Source organism: Galeopterus variegatus, unplaced genomic scaffold (assembly GCF_000696425.1).
Source record: "Galeopterus variegatus unplaced genomic scaffold, G_variegatus-3.0.2 Scaffold522, whole genome shotgun sequence".
NCBI lineage: Eukaryota > Metazoa > Chordata > Mammalia > Dermoptera > Cynocephalidae > Galeopterus > Galeopterus variegatus.
In genome coordinates, this window is record NW_007726633.1 from 5464 (window position 1) to 24308 (window position 18845).

The 18845-nt window shown below is 50.1% G+C and overlaps 1 protein-coding gene across 1 annotated transcript; it reads right to left on the minus strand.

Moving 5' to 3' along the window:
* Positions 1–217: 217 nt before the first annotated feature.
* On the minus strand, positions 218–7110 carry LOC103588056 (cytochrome P450 1A2). Its single transcript, XM_008569637.1, has 7 exons — positions 7062–7110; positions 5375–6214; positions 4668–4788; positions 4018–4107; positions 3622–3745; positions 2461–2547; positions 218–588 (listed from the first exon to the last, which is right to left on the minus strand). The coding sequence occupies exons 2-7, from the start codon at positions 6203–6205 to the stop codon at positions 291–293; spliced, it is 1551 nt and encodes a 516-aa protein (XP_008567859.1). The 5' UTR covers positions 6206–6214; positions 7062–7110; the 3' UTR covers positions 218–290.
* Positions 7111–18845: the final 11735 nt, after the last annotated feature.

Below are 18845 nucleotides of genomic sequence, written 5' to 3' on the forward strand. Positions count from 1 at the left end.
AGAGACAGAAAGTAGATTAGTAGTTGTCTAGGGCTGGTGGGGCAGGGGAGGCAGGTTAGGGGGAGATGGGGAGTTACTGCTGATGAGTACAGGGGTTTTTTGGGGGGTGGGGTGATGAGAATGTTCTAAAATTGTAGAACATTCTGAATATGCTAAAAGCTACCGGATTGTACACTTTAAGGAGGCAAATTATATGGTTATAAGAATTATATCTCAATAAAGCTGTTATTTTGAAAAAAGGCAACTAACAAGGGCTGAGGCTCCCTGGTGACCCCCCGCCCCTGCTCTCTTCACTTTGCAGAGAAGCGTCGCTGGGCCTGGAAGTGCTTGCAGCGGGGGTGCTTCATGGTCAGTCCGTAGATGGGGGTCAGGTCCACTTCCACACCAGGTGGCACGCTGAACTCCAGCTGCTGCAGCAGGATGGCCAGGAAGAGGAAGACCTCCCACCTGGCCAGGACCTCCCCAATGCACCGGCGCTTGCCCAAGCCAAACAGCAACACCTTCTCGCTCAAGTCCTTGTTGATGGCAGTACCCTCGGTGGTGAGGAACCGCTCTGGCCGGAACTCAAACGGGTCCCCCCACAGCTCCCTGCAGGAGGAACAAAGGAGATGTAATCCCTGCGCTGGGGAGGCCCTGGGAGGAAGGGCCAAGGGGAGACTTCTGAGCAGACTCCCATTGAGAACACAAGTGTCAGAACAGACTGAGAGCAATGAAAGGTCAGTGGGAAAGGGAGCGAACTGAACTTTGAAGCTTATTTATTCTACAAAGATCTCTTTAAAATGATCAGCCTTGAAGATAGTGCTTTTTAATACTAATTTGTTATTTTAAAGAAATAATGCTTTAAAAAAGTTAAACAAAGGAAAATATGTTTATCTTCATCCTACTCAAAATATGCCTATAGCAAGGGCAATCAACAGGATGTCTCGCTCTACACTTATTGTTTTGGAGTAATTAGTAGTAGGACAAATATCGATAGCACTTCATACCCAAAGTGTCCCAGTTTGGACAGTAAGTTATATGGCCCCCTACCTATAAAGTGGGGTTTTCCAAAGAGGGGTCCCTGAGCCATTCACACCAGAATCGCCCGAGGTACCCCACCTTATGTACCAAAAGGGGGACGGGGCACCACAATCTGTCACAAACTTCCTGGAGGATTCTTATGTGCACTGAAGCTTGAGAAACACAGACCTAAATGTTATCACTTAGAGCAGACTGTATAGCAGTCGAGGTCCCATTCTTTCATCCTATATAATCAGTTCCTAGTGGGGGCAAACCGCCATCCTGACTGCTGAACTAGCACACGTTTTTCCATGAGGGATGTGTACTCACTGGTCATGGTTGACCTGCCACTGGTTTATGAAGACACAGCGTCCCTTGGGGATGTAGAAGCCATTCAGTGTTGTGTCTCTTGTTGTGCTGAGGAGGGAAGAAGGCTCTGTCAGGCTCAGGGGCTGGAAAGCTAGGGGGTGTCTTGCTCCTACCTCCACCCCACCCCAATAGCCTGCCCACCACAGTCTCCAGACCCTGCACTGGGAGGGAGCGTGAGGAGCAGGGGAGAGCTGCAGTTATCCTCCCTTCCTCAGCTCCTGCTCTTCAGCTTCAACCACGGTTTACTGAACCTCCCTTCATGCCCAACTGTGCACTTGGCCATTTTCTAGAGCCAAGAAGCTGGCCATCTGGGCCAGCCCTGAGTTTCTCGGCTGGATAGGGAGTTAAGCTTTGTACTCCAGGAATAACTAGACCAGCATTTGGGCAGAAGTAAATGTTCACTAATTCTCATGTTAAAATTTCAGGTCATCGGTGTGATAACACCAAGATCAAGGGTTCAGAACCCCATACTGGCCAGCTGCAAAAAAAAAAAGAAAGAAAGAGAAAAGAAAAAAGGGTCGTAATCAAGACCAATGCTGTAAGTACTATAAGACAGCTGAGAATGAAACCGTGTCAGTTGGATGAGTCCAAAAAGGCTTCTAGGGGAGGAGAAGTTGGGGTAGGATTGACTTTGAGCAAGGGAGGGATTCTGGTAGTCAGAGAGGGGTGTGGAAGACGTTCCTGGCAGAAGGTCCTGCATAAGCAAAACTGGAGGCACGGTGAAGCCTACCTGNGATAGCACTTCATACCCAAAGTGTCCCAGTTTGGACAGTAAGTTATATGGCCCCCTACCTATAAAGTGGGGTTTTCCAAAGAGGGGTCCCTGAGCCATTCACACCAGAATCGCCCGAGGTACCCCACCTTATGTACCAAAAGGGGGACGGGGCACCACAATCTGTCACAAACTTCCTGGAGGATTCTTATGTGCACTGAAGCTTGAGAAACACAGACCTAAATGTTATCACTTAGAGCAGACTGTATAGCAGTCGAGGTCCCATTCTTTCATCCTATATAATCAGTTCCTAGTGGGGGCAAACCGCCATCCTGACTGCTGAACTAGCACACGTTTTTCCATGAGGGATGTGTACTCACTGGTCATGGTTGACCTGCCACTGGTTTATGAAGACACAGCGTCCCTTGGGGATGTAGAAGCCATTCAGTGTTGTGTCTCTTGTTGTGCTGAGGAGGGAAGAAGGCTCTGTCAGGCTCAGGGGCTGGAAAGCTAGGGGGTGTCTTGCTCCTACCTCCACCCCACCCCAATAGCCTGCCCACCACAGTCTCCAGACCCTGCACTGGGAGGGAGCGTGAGGAGCAGGGGAGAGCTGCAGTTATCCTCCCTTCCTCAGCTCCTGCTCTTCAGCTTCAACCACGGTTTACTGAACCTCCCTTCATGCCCAACTGTGCACTTGGCCATTTTCTAGAGCCAAGAAGCTGGCCATCTGGGCCAGCCCTGAGTTTCTCGGCTGGATAGGGAGTTAAGCTTTGTACTCCAGGAATAACTAGACCAGCATTTGGGCAGAAGTAAATGTTCACTAATTCTCATGTTAAAATTTCAGGTCATCGGTGTGATAACACCAAGATCAAGGGTTCAGAACCCCATACTGGCCAGCTGCAAAAAAAAAAAGAAAGAAAGAGAAAAGAAAAAAGGGTCGTAATCAAGACCAATGCTGTAAGTACTATAAGACAGCTGAGAATGAAACCGTGTCAGTTGGATGAGTCCAAAAAGGCTTCTAGGGGAGGAGAAGTTGGGGTAGGATTGACTTTGAGCAAGGGTGGGATTCTGGTAGTCAGAGAGGGGTGTAGAAGACGTTCCTGGCAGAAGGTCCTGCATAAGCAAAACTGGAGGCACGGTGAAGCCTACCTGGAGAAGTTGGGGTAGGATTGACTTTGAGCAAGGGAGGGATTCTGGTAGTCAGAGAGGGGTGTGGAAGACGTTCCTGGCAGAAGGTCCTGCATAAGCAAAACTGGAGGCACGGTGAAGCCTACCTGGCTGGAGCAGAGGGTACTGGAGGAACTAGGAGCAGAGGCAAATGAGAGCCGAGGTCAGGAGTGTGATTTTCTCCTAGAGCTGGGTAGTTGGATCATGTTTGGACTGGGTAAGGGGCAGACTAGAGGCCAAGGGTCTGTGAGGAACCGGGTGTCATGGTCAGGAAGGAGTTGCTAAGGTCTGAGCCAGGGCCGGGGCTGAGAAGCTGGGAGGAGGAAGCATGGTAAGGACCTCAGCGGTGCGAGTGCAGAAGAGGCAGGCCTCACCTGTGGGGGATGGTGAAGGGGAGGAAGGAGGAGTGTCGGAAGGTCTCCAGGATGAAGGCCTCCAGATAGGGCAGCTGGGGTCTGTCAGAGAGCCGGGGCTGCCGTGTCCTGCCGACCACTGTGTCTGTAGAACAGAGAGGAAAGCAGAGCCTAGGGGCTGCCCTGACTGCTTCATGACAACTGTGTCCCCTATTATACCACATGTCACTCTATGTGAGAGTCTGTCTGTTCACATGTCTGAGACCCCATTAATCCCCAGCATCTTCTGGGCAAGAGTGGGCACCACTGCCTGCCAAGGGCTTGCACATAGATAGTAGCCACCAGGTATGTGAAGACTGAACAAATGACCTGGGTGCTGATGCTTCTCCTGGGTGAGAGTTGGGGGGCACCACATACCCAGCTCCTTCTGGATCTTCCTCTGTATCCCAGGCTTAGTCACAAGATACATAAGGCTCCAGGAGATGGCTGTTGTGACCGTATCAAACCCTGGGCAGCACAGGGTGAGGTGAGGGAGGAAAAAAGACAGCGACAAGGAAACCAACACTTACCAAGTACCCACCATGTGTGTACTAAGCATCATCTTTCTTTGACCCCAGCCCGTGAGTTTCCTAAGGGCAGGGCTGCGTGTCCACAACATAAATTAGAGATATTGGTTTCATAATTAGCAGCTAGACTTGTAGGTCAGAGACTGCTTTATTGTTCAGATGGGAAACTGAGGCCTAGAGGAGGTGAGGGACTTGGTTGAGTTTCCATTGGGAGTTGGTGGCAGATATTGGTTTCATAATTAGCAGCTAGACTTGTAGGTCAGAGACTGCTTTATTGTTCAGATGGGGAAACTGAGGCCTAGAGGAGGTGAGGGACTTGGTTGAGTTTCCATTGGGAGTTGGTGGCACAGCCCAAGCTCAAACCCTGATCCCAGGCAGGGTTTCTGTGTCCTGTACCATCTGATGTGTGGTTGGAGGGTGATTGTATGGGGTCGGGGGTTGGGCAGGGCTGGGGTGAGTGGCAGGCTCCCAGAGATGGAGGAGCAGGGGCCTGGTTCCTACCAGCTCCAAAGAGGTCGTTGACAAGGTTGACGATCTTCTCCGGGGGGATGTGTTCACCGTTAACTGTGGTGCCTTTCTCGCTGTGCTTGAACAGGGCGCCCGTGATGTCCTGGACACTGTTCTGAGGGGGCACAAGCTTAGGGTCCAAAGGCTGGACCTTGCTCCATCCTACCTGGCCCATCTCTAGGGGCTGGGCACCTCCCCTGCCCTCCAGGCAGCGTGCTGGAGCTCACAGCAGCTAGTCGCAGCCTGGGCAGGGCTTAAAGTGTCATTTCATACCCCATTGACTCTTCCTCCCAGTAGCCCCAGGGGTCCAATTTCAAAGGAGGAAGAGGTTGGTGTGAACACAGGGAAACAAAGTGACACCTGAGCTGGGGATTAGTCTCTGATGGGGGTCGGGTTCCTGCAGAACAACAGCCATCTCACTCATAATGGCCCCCCACGTGGTAGGGTTCTGCCAGGGCCCCATTCACAGGTCTTCTCTCTCCAGGGCTTGGAGTGGCCCTGGGATGGAGGCCGTAAGGATACAGAAACTGAGGCCCAGAGAACAGGAGAGATTGGCTTCAGGTCACACAGCTGGTCTGAGTTTTCCCAGAGCCTTCCTAGGCCTTGGCAGCACATCAGCTGTGTGGCCACCTTGGAGCTGGGTAAGAGGGACCATTCCCAGGCCCTGCAGGGTGCCCCTTACCACCTGCACCCGGGCTCACCCTGTCAAAGTCCTGATAGTGCTCCCGGACTGTTTTCTGCAGGAACCACAGGAACTTCTGGTTGAAGGCCTTGAACCTCTGCAGGGTGGGGCTGGGCAGGTAGCGAAGGATGGGCAAGAAGTCCACGGGGTTCCCGGAGGAGGCAGTCTCTACAAACTCATGGGTGTTCTCCAGAAGGCTGAGCATCTCCTCACTATGCTGTGGGAAGTGCTGCCCGAAACACATGGCACCAATGACGTTGGCCACCGACCCAACCACCTCGTTGTAGGGGTCAAAGCACCCAGCCCCTGCCATCAGCTCCTGGAACTTGCTGATGAGGGCTTCAGCCTCCTTGGTCACGTGATCCTCCAGGTAGCAGGAGGACGAGGAAGCCGGGTTGGATGAAGTGGAGAAACTCTTTAGGGCGTCTTGGGCTAGGCGCCGGCGAGCAGCCCAGACTGGTCCAGAGTCTGGGCTGAAAGACAAGCTATAGCCATCAGTGACGAAGTTGGAGCTGTAGAGGTCAGGCCGGCCCTTGAAATCATTCCCCTGCTTCACCAGGGCCTGCCGGATGGTGTCCAGGCCACTTAGTACCACCACGGGCGTGGAGCCAATGCGGATCTGCAGCACGTCCCCATACTGCTGGCTCATCCTCGACAGCGCCAGGTATGGGTGCTTCCCCAAGGACAGCATGTGTCCAATCAGGGGCCAGCCCCATGGCCCTGGTGGACTCTTCAGGCCTTTGGGGACCGGAGGTCTTGAGGCCCTGACCACCCAGAATACCAGGCAGAGGATGGAGGAAGCCAGGAGAAGCTCCGTGGCTGAGAAGGGAACAGACTGGGACAATGCCATCTGTACCAACTACAAGGGAAAAAGGAGGAGCCAGGCTGAGGGTTGAGGTGGAGCTATTCATTCATTCATTTACTAATTCATTCAATAACCACTGATCCATGTTCTGTGCTTGGCTCCCAGCTGGACACCAGAGAGACTAAGATGCATCCAGCATGGGTCCTGTGCCCCAGGCTCACTCTTAGGGCATCACAGAATCTGAAGGCTGGAAAGGAGCCTCAAGATTCCCAACTTGAGGGTTCTGATCTCCCAGCCCTAGCTCTCCCTTCCACCTGTCACCTCGGTTTCCAATTCTGAGGTTGAAGTGGAGGCAAGTGACCATTTCAAAACAGGGAGCCGAGGACAGCACCCCGTCAGCCCCCAGCACAGCATGGATGTGGGGCATTGTGCCAAATAGTCCCTATCAGTGCTGGCTTCCTGCTGACACACATCCAGGGAACATGGAGCTCCCTCTACCCAGCAACACTGAGGAAGCCAAGTTCCCAGGGCTGATGCAAATGGCTTGTGGTGCCTCCTCCCCCAGGACACTCTATCAACACTCAGAAGGACACCTCTTCCAAGGATGAGTCTCCATCCCCTCTCCATCTTGGAGGCTGAGGTTGGGCTGCAGTCAGGGCCAGGGCTGCCCTCATGCTGGGGTACCACTCCCCAATTCTCTGCTCCAAGAGTCCTTAGAGATGGCCTAGTCCAAGTTGCTCATTTACAAATGGAGAAACTGAGAGTCAGAGCTTGGTAGCAAGGACTAGAATTCAGGTGTCTTATACCTAGCCCAGGGTCCCTCCATCCCTCCATCTGCACTAGTTATCAGGATATATAGTGGGGGATCCCAGGGACTGGAAAATGGACCCACAAAAGGTACCTGTAGAGGCAGATGCTTGATATCAGCAGGGTTGTAAGGGCTGGTCCAGAGCTTCTGGTTCCGGATGAGGGGACCTTCTATAAATACCACCCCCTATCAGATTGGCCTGGCTCTTCTGGTCACCTGATATCAAAGTTGGATCACTGAACAAAGTTAAAAGGATCAACCCCTGGCTTTGGGCCATGATTCCTCAGCCCCACCTACTGCCCAGAGGCCAGGGACAGCTCTTTGAAGACAGGCCAGAAGGGGTGCTGGGTCCATGGGGATGAATGTCCAGCTCCTTTCAGGGTTCAGGGTAGGAGGACCTATTTGTCTCAAGGGCAGGGCGGTGTGCTGGCGTGAAAGTTATGCGTCATCCGGGACAGTCAGGGGCCCATCAGGTCACTGCTCCTCTCCAGAGGGACTCTCTGTAGTACCCCTCCAGCAACCTGCAAAACCAGACAGGAAGGTCATGTTGCAACCACCTCTGAATTTCAGCTCAAGTCCCCAGTTGAAAACAAAAGATGATGAGAATCTTCCATTCTAAAGACAGGCCTCCTTGCCCACCTCCCTCCTGTGTAAGAGATGGTAAGAAATTAAAAAGAGAATGAAGAAGATCCATGCTGTGGTCTGTTCCTCACGGCAACTGGCTTGGACTCTTGAAAATGGTCAATGTTATTTAAAAAGGGCCTGTTCTAGAGCAAAGAGGCTAAAGAAACAACAACCAAATGTGGTATGTGAACCTTGATTGGATACTGGATTTGACAAAAAAAAAGCTTTTTCAAGCTACGGAAGACATTTTTGGGACAGTTGAGGACCTATGAACATGGACTGGAAGTTAGATGATATTCTGGAAAGAATGTTAATTTTCTTAGGTTTGAACATAGTACCATAGAAGCACGGTATGTTTATGTGGTAGTATATACCCTTGTTAGGAGATTAATGCTGTCTAATTTAGAAGTGAAGAGCCCTGATGCCTGCAACCTCCTTTCAAATGGTTCCGTTAAAAATGTATGTTATCTGTCTATGTATCTATCTATCGATCTATATACCTATCAAGGGAAAGTAGATACGAGAAATGTCAGCTTTCTGGGGCCGGCCCGGTGGCACACTGCTACAGTGCGCCGCTTGGGAAGCGCGGTGGCGCTCCCGCCCAGGGTTCGGATCCCACGTACAGACCGGTTCCCGCTCACTGGCTGAGCAGGGTGTGGGGGCAACACCGAGGGTTGCGGTCCTGTTGCCGGTCCCGGTCCGGTGCGGGCGCGACACTGAGGGTTGCGATCCGTTGCCGGACACGAAAAAAGACAAAAAGGAAAAAAAAAAAAAAAAAAGAAATGTCAGCTTTCTGTGAACCGAGGTGAATATACGTGGGTGTTCACTGTACTAAAGGAGTCTTTAAGATCCACCCAGGTCTTGGTCAGGCCTAAGAGGAAGATAGGTACAAGCCTTCCACTGGATGTTAGAAGCAAATTTTGATTTAGACTGGACTAGGCTTTTTATTCCTGAAAATGGGAAAACCATGGGATAAGCCTGTGGAGATGTCAAGGGGTGAGGATGGACAGAGCATGTTGAAGACGGTGGAAGAGAGGAAAGGAAAGCTGTTTCGTGTCTGTATCTCCACTGGTTTCAGCTCACTCAATGAAAACGGTCAAGGTTTGAAGTTAGGCTAAGTTTTATAGAAAACTGACTCTTCGGACTCCTCTTGGCTGTGACAGTTTCTCAGACTATCCTTGTTTTTGATGACCCTGACAATTTTCAGGAGGACTGCTCAGGCATTTTGTAGGATGCCCCACTATTGGAATTTGTCTGATGTTTTTCTCATGGTAAGCCTGGCGTCATGGGTTATTGGTAGGAAGACCTCAGAGGTAAAGTGCCATTTTCATTACATTGTATCAAGGACACATGCTATCAACATGACTAATGACTGCTGTAATATTGACCTTGATCACCTGGCTGCAGTAGTGTTTGTCACTACTGTAAAATTACTCCTTTCCCTCACTTCCCATACTGTACCCTTTGAAAGGAAGTCACTTTGCACAACCCACACCTAGGGAGTGGGGAGTTATGCTCCCTCTCCTTGAGGATGGAGCATCTACATAAATTACTTGGAATTCTTCTCTATCAGAGGCTATTTAAAAACTTTAAAACTAAATTATGAGATACAATACAGAAAAGTGCATATATCATGTACAACTCAATGAATTTTTACAGTCTTAACAAGGCCGTGTTATAGGCTCTTGGACCAAGAGACAGAATGTCAGCTGCGTCCTAGAAACCCCCGTCTGTCCCCTCCCCCAGGGTAACCACGACCCCACCTTCTAATGGCGTGGATTAATTTTGCGTGTTTTTGTTTTTTATATAAATGAAATCATTCCATGTGTACTCTTTTGGGGGAGGCATAGAATTTTTTAAAAAATTAATAGATTTTATTTTTTAGAGAAGTTTTAGGTATGTAGAAAATTTGAGTGAAAAGAGCTCGGGTATACCTCCCTCCATCAAGTCTCCCCTATTGTTAACGTCTTGCATGAGTGTGCAGCGTTTGTTACAATCGATGAATGAATGTTGATACGTTATTATTAACTAGAGACCATAGTTTAAATTAATTCTTTGTGTATACAGTTCTATGGGTTTCTTTTCACTTCTTTGTCATGGTAAAATACAAATAACATAAAATCGATCATTTTAATCATTTTTAAATGTACAATTTAGTGGACAGTGTGGACCATTGCATTTGCCTCTTAACATTCTTTTTTATGAGACTCATCCACATGTCGGGTGCAGTTGTGGTTCGTTCTCATTGCCGTATGGCATCCCATTATGATATGAATACTCGACACCTTGTTCGTCCATTCAACTGCTGATTGACATGTGGGTTGTTTTACGTATTGGGCTGCGATGAGCCCTGCTGCTGTGAGCATTCTCGCACATGTGGTTGGAACGTGTGTCTGCTGTGTGTGGCCCCAGGACTGTAATCGCTAGGTCATAGGATGGGTGAATGCTCAGCTTTAGTAGATTTTACCAAACAATTTTCCAAAGTAGTGGACAGTTTATGGTCCCGCCAGCTTTGTATGAGGATTCCAGCTGCTTTTCATCCTCTCCACCACCAGGTATTTTCAGTCTTTTTCATATAAGTCACTCTGGAGGGTGCGTTGACAACTTTCCTTTTTAAAATCCTTCAGTGTTTCCCATTGGTCTCAGGATAAAAACCAAACTTCTCTGTTTAGCACCCAAAGGCTTCAGCAGCAGCTCTTGCTTACCTCTCTGCCTCTGCTGGCCACCATGGCCCCATTGCCCCCACTTCCGTTGTCTTTCTCCATATGCTGATCCCTTTGCTTGAAACCTGCTCCCCACCCTGCATTCCCTGGCCAACGCCTGCTCGTCATTTCATATGCTGCACAGCTGGCTGGCTCTGAGCCTCTCCTCTGAGTTCCCATAGTCCCCATACGCCCTCCTCAGCAGCACCCAGCACACTCTCTCCGCTCTGCACTGTGAGCTCCTTGAAGGTCGAGGAAACCTTTGCTTTTTTTTATAACTCTAGTCTCTGGCACAGGTACTTGCACACAGCCCACGCTCAGAAAAAAAATTTGTTGAATCAAATAGTGTCACAAGTAAGGGTTCTAACCTGCACAAGAGCTTGGTGAGACTCTTGTTGGGGCATTTCCTGCACTGGTTTTATGGAAATTGCAAGTAACAATAGTTACAGTGAAAATTTATTGAGCATCTACTATCCCCCAAGCTCTGTGCTGCGTGGTTCACATGGGCTGTCTCAGTTTTAGCTTCACAACAACCCTATGAGGTGGTACTATTACTAGTCTCATTTCACAGTTGGTGAAACGGAGGCCTGGAGATGGTAATTTTCCCAGAGCCAGAAAGTAGGGAAAGAGCAGCTCAGTGGGCATGGGGCAGAGGAGAGGGCAAAATCAAGAGGCTGTGATGAGAGAAGGCACATTCAGGATTCACTATCCAAAGAGGAGGAGCTGGGAAGATTCAGGGTGTGGCTGAGGCCAAGGTGAGGATGAGGGCACCCTTGGGTCACTCAAAAAAACAGGTCACTCTGCTGGCCTGCCACCTGATCCAAACCCTGACCCAGACTGTGGGTCCCTTGAGGGCAAAGACCTTTGTGAAGACAGGTGCTGGGGGATGCATAGATGAATAATTAAAGCTGGAGGAGAGGGTTCTCACCATCTACCAGATGTGGACCTAGAACTTCAGACCTGGACATCTGTATTAGTCTATTTCTGTTGCTTATAACAAAATACCCGGAACTGGGTAATTGTAAGAAAATGAAATTTAGTGCTTACACTTTCTGAGGCTGGGAAGTCCAAAGTCCAGAGAACACATCTGGTGAGGGTCTTCTTTGGTGGTGGTTTTACAGCAACGCAGGGGTCTCACGTGGCAGAAAATGGCAGAGCAGAGAGAGAGAGACTCTCACGTGCTCTCCTTTTAAGGCCCTCAGAACCATGCGCCTGACCACCGTTATTAATCCATTCACTGCCGCATGGTCCTACAATCTAATCACCTCTTCAAGACCCCATCTTTTAATTACCATAATAGTATTTCTCGCCCTCTCAACAGTCACAGTGGGGGCCAAGTTTCTAATACATAAAACTTGGGGGACACAATTCAAGCTTCAGTGAGTTTGGCGGAACATTCAATCTACAGCAACACCCAATCAGCGGCTTCATGTGTCTACCCAGAGGGCCCCTGCCACTACATCCTCAAACATGCCCAAATACACCATGTCACTTTTCTGCCCAAATGCCTTTCTGCCTTCCCTTTGGGTCGTCATACAGCCAGAAACCTGGGAATCCTGGAAGCCTCCCCCTCATTCACCTCCCACCAAATTCTCAAGATTCTACCATCTAAACACCTCTTGAGTCTGACCCCTTCTCTCTGTGACTGTGGCCACTGCCCTGGAGCAGGCTCTCAGCACTGCTTCCCACCTGCACTTTTGCAGGAAACTCCTACTCGGCCTCTCTGCCTCTAAGCCAGTGTTGTCCAATAGAGCTTTCTATGAAGATGGAAATATTCTGTATCTGTGCTGCCCAAGAGGGTAGCCATGAGCCTGAAATGTGGCTAGTGCAACTGAGATACTGAATTTTTAATTCTACTTAATTTTAAATTTAAGTAGCCACATGTGGCTAGGAGCTCCTGTATTGGACAACACAGCTGTACATTCCCTGCCTGCCCCCCCCTCCAATCCGTGCTCCACACTGCCATACTTGGTGAAATTGCGAATCTGAGCGTGTCATATCCCTAAGCAGAATCCCTTAGTAATTTCTTCAGGCATTCAGAACAAAGTTCACGCTCCTTAGCTCTGCTTGTGAGCTAGTCAAGACTCACTTCTCACCTCATTTCTCACTCCTTTCCTCCCTCTCATGCATCTTTCCCACCAGCCTGAGGGAGCATCTTAAAATTCCTCTAGTTTTCTGCCTCTGTGTATTCACACATGCTGTTCCCTCTGCATGCAACACCCAACTCTCCTCCCGACCACTTCTTCCCCATCCAACAAACACCCTCAAGGAAATGCATTGCTCTGGGTTAGAGATGCTTACTCTAACCCATGCATTAATGACGCATGATTACACTGTAATGCATTAACGACAAAGCATCTTCATCTCTCAATTAAAGCAAATCCTCCAAAACTGGGCTCCAGACCCACCTTGTTTACCGCCATCCTGATGCCTTACTCTGACTCAGATTCTCCTTCTTTGGGCATAGTTCTTTCGTGGTGCTAAGACGATGGGCCATTTTGCTCTGGTTTTGTTCTCCCTCTCTAGCCTGTGAACAACTTGAGGTACATTATGTTCTTGTTCGTTCAATTTTTAGTACAGTGTCTGTCACATAGTGGGTATTCAGCCATAATCTTTGAACATAAATTATGCTGCCAGCCACTGTTCTAGGAGGAAACTTAGAGCAGTGAATAAGACAGGCCCTGCCTTCATGGAGGAGACCGACAATAAGCAGGCAAACAGATAAATAAGATAATTGCAGGCCCAGGTGGTACTGAAAATCCTTTTCCTCCAGATCACTCTGCATGGCTCTGTGCACCGTGAGCCTGACCTCTGCAGACTGTCAGTGGGCTCCCGCCCTCTGACTTCTTGTTGCCTTTGGCCAGTGGAAGGCACTGGCATAGATGGGAGGGTAGGAGGAGAATGAGATTGGGGTTTTTCTTCCTGAGAAGACGCCGGCCAGGCAGCTCTCCTGTCCTTATAGTCTCTCTCTCCGGGTTCTGGAAATGGCTCTTTCCCCTTGCTCCTTCAGACTACGGTAGCAAGGCTTCCCCTCTGTTACTAGTCTTACGGTACTACACTACCCTGTGTCGGTTTCTCTATAATCTCCCCACACCTTTGCAAATAGTCCCCTTATTAAACTCTCCTTAGTGACCGAGTTTGAATGGGTCCTCTGTTTATTGCCAGGATCCTGAATAGGAAACTCATTTTTTCTGCAGTTCTGCACTGCCATCTTTGGAATCTCTGCTTTGCCCCCAGCTGGCTCCCTTCCAAGCTGGCTGCTGTAGTTCTGGCCATCACATCATCCAGACATGACAAGAGCCAGAGGGACAGGAATACATCTCTCACTGTGTGTCCCTTTTAAGAGCAAGGAACCCTCTCCCAAAAGCTGTCCTGGCAGATTTCTTCTGCATATCACTGGCCAGAATCATGTCATAGATTCACATTTAATCCAATTACCAGAGAGACAACTGGGACCACAATGACTGGTTCAGACCAGCCAAGACCCACTTCCTGAGGCTGGGCCTGGGGTCAGCTTCCCCAAAAGCACACAGTTCCAGAAAGGAAGACGGAGGATACCTGGACAAAACCGGGGTGCGAGTGTTGGGAAGGAGGAAAAGTCAAAGGTGGAGGGAATGGCTCTTGGGTTTACAAGTGGTGGAGCAGTTGGAAAAGGCTTCCTAAGTTGGCTGAATGGCTGGTACTGGCTAGTAGGACAGCCAGGCTACGCATCTGTGGATCTGAATGGGATCACCTCCTTGGCAGAGAATGTGGGGAGCACGTCTAGGAGCACTTGGCTGACACAGCAGGGTCCTCAGAGGCTCTATTCTGATGAGAGGACAAGAATGCTCATTATCAGCAAACCTCTGTGTTTATATGTAAAGGGGCATCTGTAACTTAGAAACAGTGTTCCTCTCATCATGCTGAACATGCCCTCCTGTAGATCAAGCATTATCTTGCAAGCCTATCTTCACAATTTATTGGCTTGGCAAACATTTCCCAAACAATCAAGAAAACTGCTGACCTGAGGCAAATTAGTCAAATTATGATAAGTGGATTTAAGCTAATCGTATTTAATGCTATTGAAGGAAGAAGAGAAAAAGGAGAAAGGAAATCTCCCTTCATCTACCTAGGGTTAGTCCAGAACCTCTGGGCCACCTCTCCCCAGCCTTCTCTGGGTGGTGTCCAAGGATCTGGGTCTTCATAGCCCTTCCCTCCCCATCAAAACGTGGGAGGTCTCTTGTCCCACCCTAGGCCGAGAGCAGCTGCAGAGCCTGCCACCCACTGATTACCATGGTGGTTCTGGAGTGTGGAGGGAGAAGCCCTCCTGTTAGGAGGAAGCAGGAGGATTTGACATTAGAAGAGGTTGGGGACTTTTAGTGATCATGGCCATGTGGTTGGCAGTAAGGCCTAGCCCACATGCTGGCCCCAGATGGGATAAAGCTGGCACAAGGCAGGATGCTAAGCTAGGCCAGACTGAGATGAGATTCCTAAGGCAAAATTGTGCCTGATCACCTGTCTCCCAGCAGCGAAATGACTAAGGCCCATCTAGCAGGGGCTGAAGAAAGCATCTGGGCTGGGGTCATCACTAAGCTGGCCATCTTGGATCTGCTGCTCTGCTTACCAAGACCCAGAATCTCATACCAGGCCTCTACCATTTCAAATCTGGTGTATTTTCCTGTTTGAGGGTTTGACATGCTTCGTTCATTCATTTAACAAATATTTATTTAACATCCACTATGTACCAGGTATTCTGATGAAGTGTCGATCAAAACAGACAAAAGTCCCTGCTGTGCTGGAGCTTACATTCTAGTAGAGGGATACAGACCATGTGGAACACAAACAAGTGAACCACATAGTATGTTTGAGTTTTTGAGTGCGACAAATAAAAATCAAGTAGAGAGAGGGATAGAGACTATGAGCCAGGGAGGCAGTTTTTAGATAGGATGGCCAAGGAAGGTTATTGAGAAGGTGACATTCAAGAGAAGTGAGACACGAGGATTTTGGGAGAGCAGGTTTACTGGTGGAGAGAAGAGCAAGCTCAAAGGCCCTGAGGCAGAGTGCTGGATGTCTTCCGCTTGCCTCTCCAGACCCACCTTTCACACTTCTCCACCCACAGTCCTGGAGGACTGCCTCGTGTGGGCTGCATCAATGGGCCCTTTGCTCTCTGGCTTCCTGTTAAGTTCAGTCCACGGAAGGCGCCAGCAGGACAGAGGGCATGACGGTGAGGTCGGAGTATTCGGGCTCTCTCCCTGCAGGGACTTTGAGTGCTGGCAAAACCACAGCTCCTCTCTTTTGGCCTCTCCACAGATACCCTTTTGGTTCCATTTGCTACTCCTTGAGGTGCTGCATTATCCCTTATTTGTTTCCCTAAACCTTGCTGACACCTTTGCAAATGGTCCCTTTATGAAACTCTCTTCAATGACCCAGTTTGAGGGGCCCAGTTTGACTCTGTTTCTTGCAGGAACTGACCCTGACAGATACAGGCAGGGACTTTCCTGGAGCATCTTAAGAACATCAGGGAGGACTTTAAGCCTGGAGAGGAGCAAGCTGGAGGAGGGAGAATACTAGGGAGGAAATCAGAGAAGTAAGGGGAACCAGCTCTGGAAGGGCCTTGGGGGCCACTGCAAGGATTGTTTTCCCCTGAGCTTCCCCAGAAACTTCCCCCAGAAAACTTCAACTTTGCCCATTCTGAACTTGGGGAAAGGCTGGCGTCTCTTCCTGAGGGGTGAGAGAGGCGGAGAGCGAATGGGGCTGCAGGAACCGGGCGATGGCCACTTGCTTCCCAGGGCATTCCCCAGACGAGGAGCCTCCAGCCAACACAGTGGGAGCTTGCCCCCAGCCTGCGGGAGTGTGGGAGGCGCTGCACAGACTCCTCTGATCAGCCCTGCCGCATGCAGCAGGTCTCTCTCAGGTACTCGCCAGCCAACAACCCGACACCGATGGGGTCTTCTAGAGGCACAATTAGCCTCCCAAAGTGGTTCTGATGGTGGCCATTTTGGCAGAGGGACAGACCAGTGGGAAGCTGGTGGATGAGAGTAACTTCTCTGGACTCTGTCCAACCCAGGGCTTGCATCAAGAGCTGAGGTTTAATCACTCAAAGAGCTCTGCTGGGTAACCCTCTCTGGCTGACAGCTTTGGGTTATAATTCTTGCAATTGCAAGTCCCCAAAACCCAACTCATACTAGAAGAGGAGGAACAGGGGGGAGAAGGAGAAGGAGGAAGAACGGAGAGAGGCAGAGGTGAAGAAAAACGAAAACGGGGAAAAGAGGAGACGTGGCAGGTGGTGGTGATATTGGTTCATATCACAGGGAAGTTCTATGGGTGAACTTCACTGGCTTCAGGAATAACTGGATCTAGGTGCTTAATGCCATCTACTCTTTCCTTCTCTCCCTTCCCTCATCATCCAGTACTGCTTTTGGTATCATTCCAAAGGCTTTCTTAGAGAGTGGCCAGTGGCAGCTCCAGACATTTTTTCTAACCGGCAGAGCCACCCCTGGCAGAAGGAGAACCTCTCTTTTCCAGTGATTTCATCAAAACCCCTGTAGGGTTCTCATTGGCCTGGCCTGGGGTGGGGTCAGTTCCATCAAAACTAATGATTGAGGGTCGGGGTGGGGTGTTCCCCAATGGAGAAGGTATTGCCAGAAGAAGGAAGAATGGATGCTGGGCCCATAAAACCCTCAGATGTCTGCTATCATTGGGGTGACCGTACAACCTATTATCCAAGCTAGGATCTTTTGAGAGTGAAAGAGGGCACTTTTACTAATCATGCTAGGACAACAGACTCAGGCCAAGACTGTCCCAGGAAAGTATCATCACAGCAGTAACTACAGCAGCCGAGAGCCAGGGAGCCAGGGACTGCTCCATCTGAGCCCTGGATCCTGCAAACTAAATCTCTCTGGCTCTCTGGGGATGGGCGGGAGAGGAGGGGAAGGTGCTCAGGGCTCAGATCTCAGGTGGGGTAGAGGGTGGCTGGGTGGGGTGAGGACACATTGGGAGACAGGTCCCAGTCCTCCACATCCACCCAACCCTGCTCTTCCCAAACTGCTTCACCCTGACCTCCCTCCACCATGCTTCTGTCCATGTTAGCCCGCTCCCCATACCAGGAATGCCCTTCCTGTACTCCTCGCATGCCATTACCCTTCTCCAGTTCTCCACTTTTCAGAGTCCCTGTAACACCCTTCCCCCTCCCCCAGCCTTCCCTCAGCTCTGGTAGCATCTCCAGACTCAGCAGAAGCTCTGCTTGGGTGCATTCCTGTCTCCACCACGAGGGTTTGTCAGGGGTCTTGCTTGTCTCCCTGTGCCCCTGCCACACAGCCCTCAGCAGTGCTGACTGAAGGCTTGAATCTGGATGACTGTGCTAGTCCACACCCTCAACTGCCTCCATCCCTCCAGACCAGAGCCATCTCCCTTCCCCACTGCCCCCTGCCCCTGCATTCCTGGTATTGATTGCTAGGGATTCCTAGCCAAAGAACTTCTCACGCAAAGCATGCAAACTTTGACCCAGGACTGTGTGTTCAGCTCGGGCCAAGGTCCTCTAACCTCCTGCCTGTCTCCCTCCTTCTCTGCCCAGTGCTCAGTGAGGACCCCTTTCTGTCATTGCCAACACAGGGTGTGGTGATGAGAAGTCCAATGCCTCCCGTAACCCCAGTGCACCAGATTCTTGTCCAGGGGTATGGGGAGATGGGGGACCCTGGCCCAGGGCTAAGCCTGTCCACATTTGCCCCCCTTGGGGCTTCGCTCTTAGTCTGGCACAGTAAATCGGGGTGGGAAGAGCCTTGGCCAAAAGCAAGAGGTTAGAGTTCTAGGCTCTGCTTTGATTTGACATGTGTTCTGGGGCCTTTTCCTTTCTGACGTCAGTCTCTCCAGCTGAGACATAGGAGAGGAACTGATTCTGTTAGCTAATGAATTTCTTTGGGGCCAAAAGCCTATTAGAGAATGTGAGCAAAGCAATGCCCCTTCTACCAAGAGAAGGGGGTTTGCTGGCTCCCTGGTCAGGAGTCTCAGCATTAGATGGTCTTCCAGCCCTAATAACCAGGCTGCCATGATTCTCTAGAGCTAAGGCAGTGGAGGGGACTCTGGGAAGCCAGCAAGAGAGGTTGGGCTGCAGAGCAGGATGGGGGATCTAGGAGTGTCTTGCTCCTTACTTCTTTGCTGTGGCTTCCACACAGGCTCATTCTGCTCTCTGTGGCTCTAGTTTCAACTAGGATTGAAGGACAGACCTCTCCCTCTTGGGTACCATGAAGCTCCTCAGGCTGAGTCAGAGATGCAGAGGGTGGGTTGATTGGACAGATGCTGAGATGCCCAGCAATACCCACCTCGTCTCCTGCCTATTCTGTTGCCTAAATTCCACCACGATAGCAGCAGCACTTTGGGTTCAACATCACTTTGCCATGTGCCCTGTCTATAATACAGCTGTGTATAACTCCTTTACCAATTATTAATATCTTGCCAGGACTTGGTTTATCAGATCAATTTCCTATGGTTGATTTTCCATGCTAGGCTGTAGAAAAAGAAGTAGCAGTTTGGGTCAAGGTCATAGCAAGGGTCAAATGTCCTGAGAATTACCATG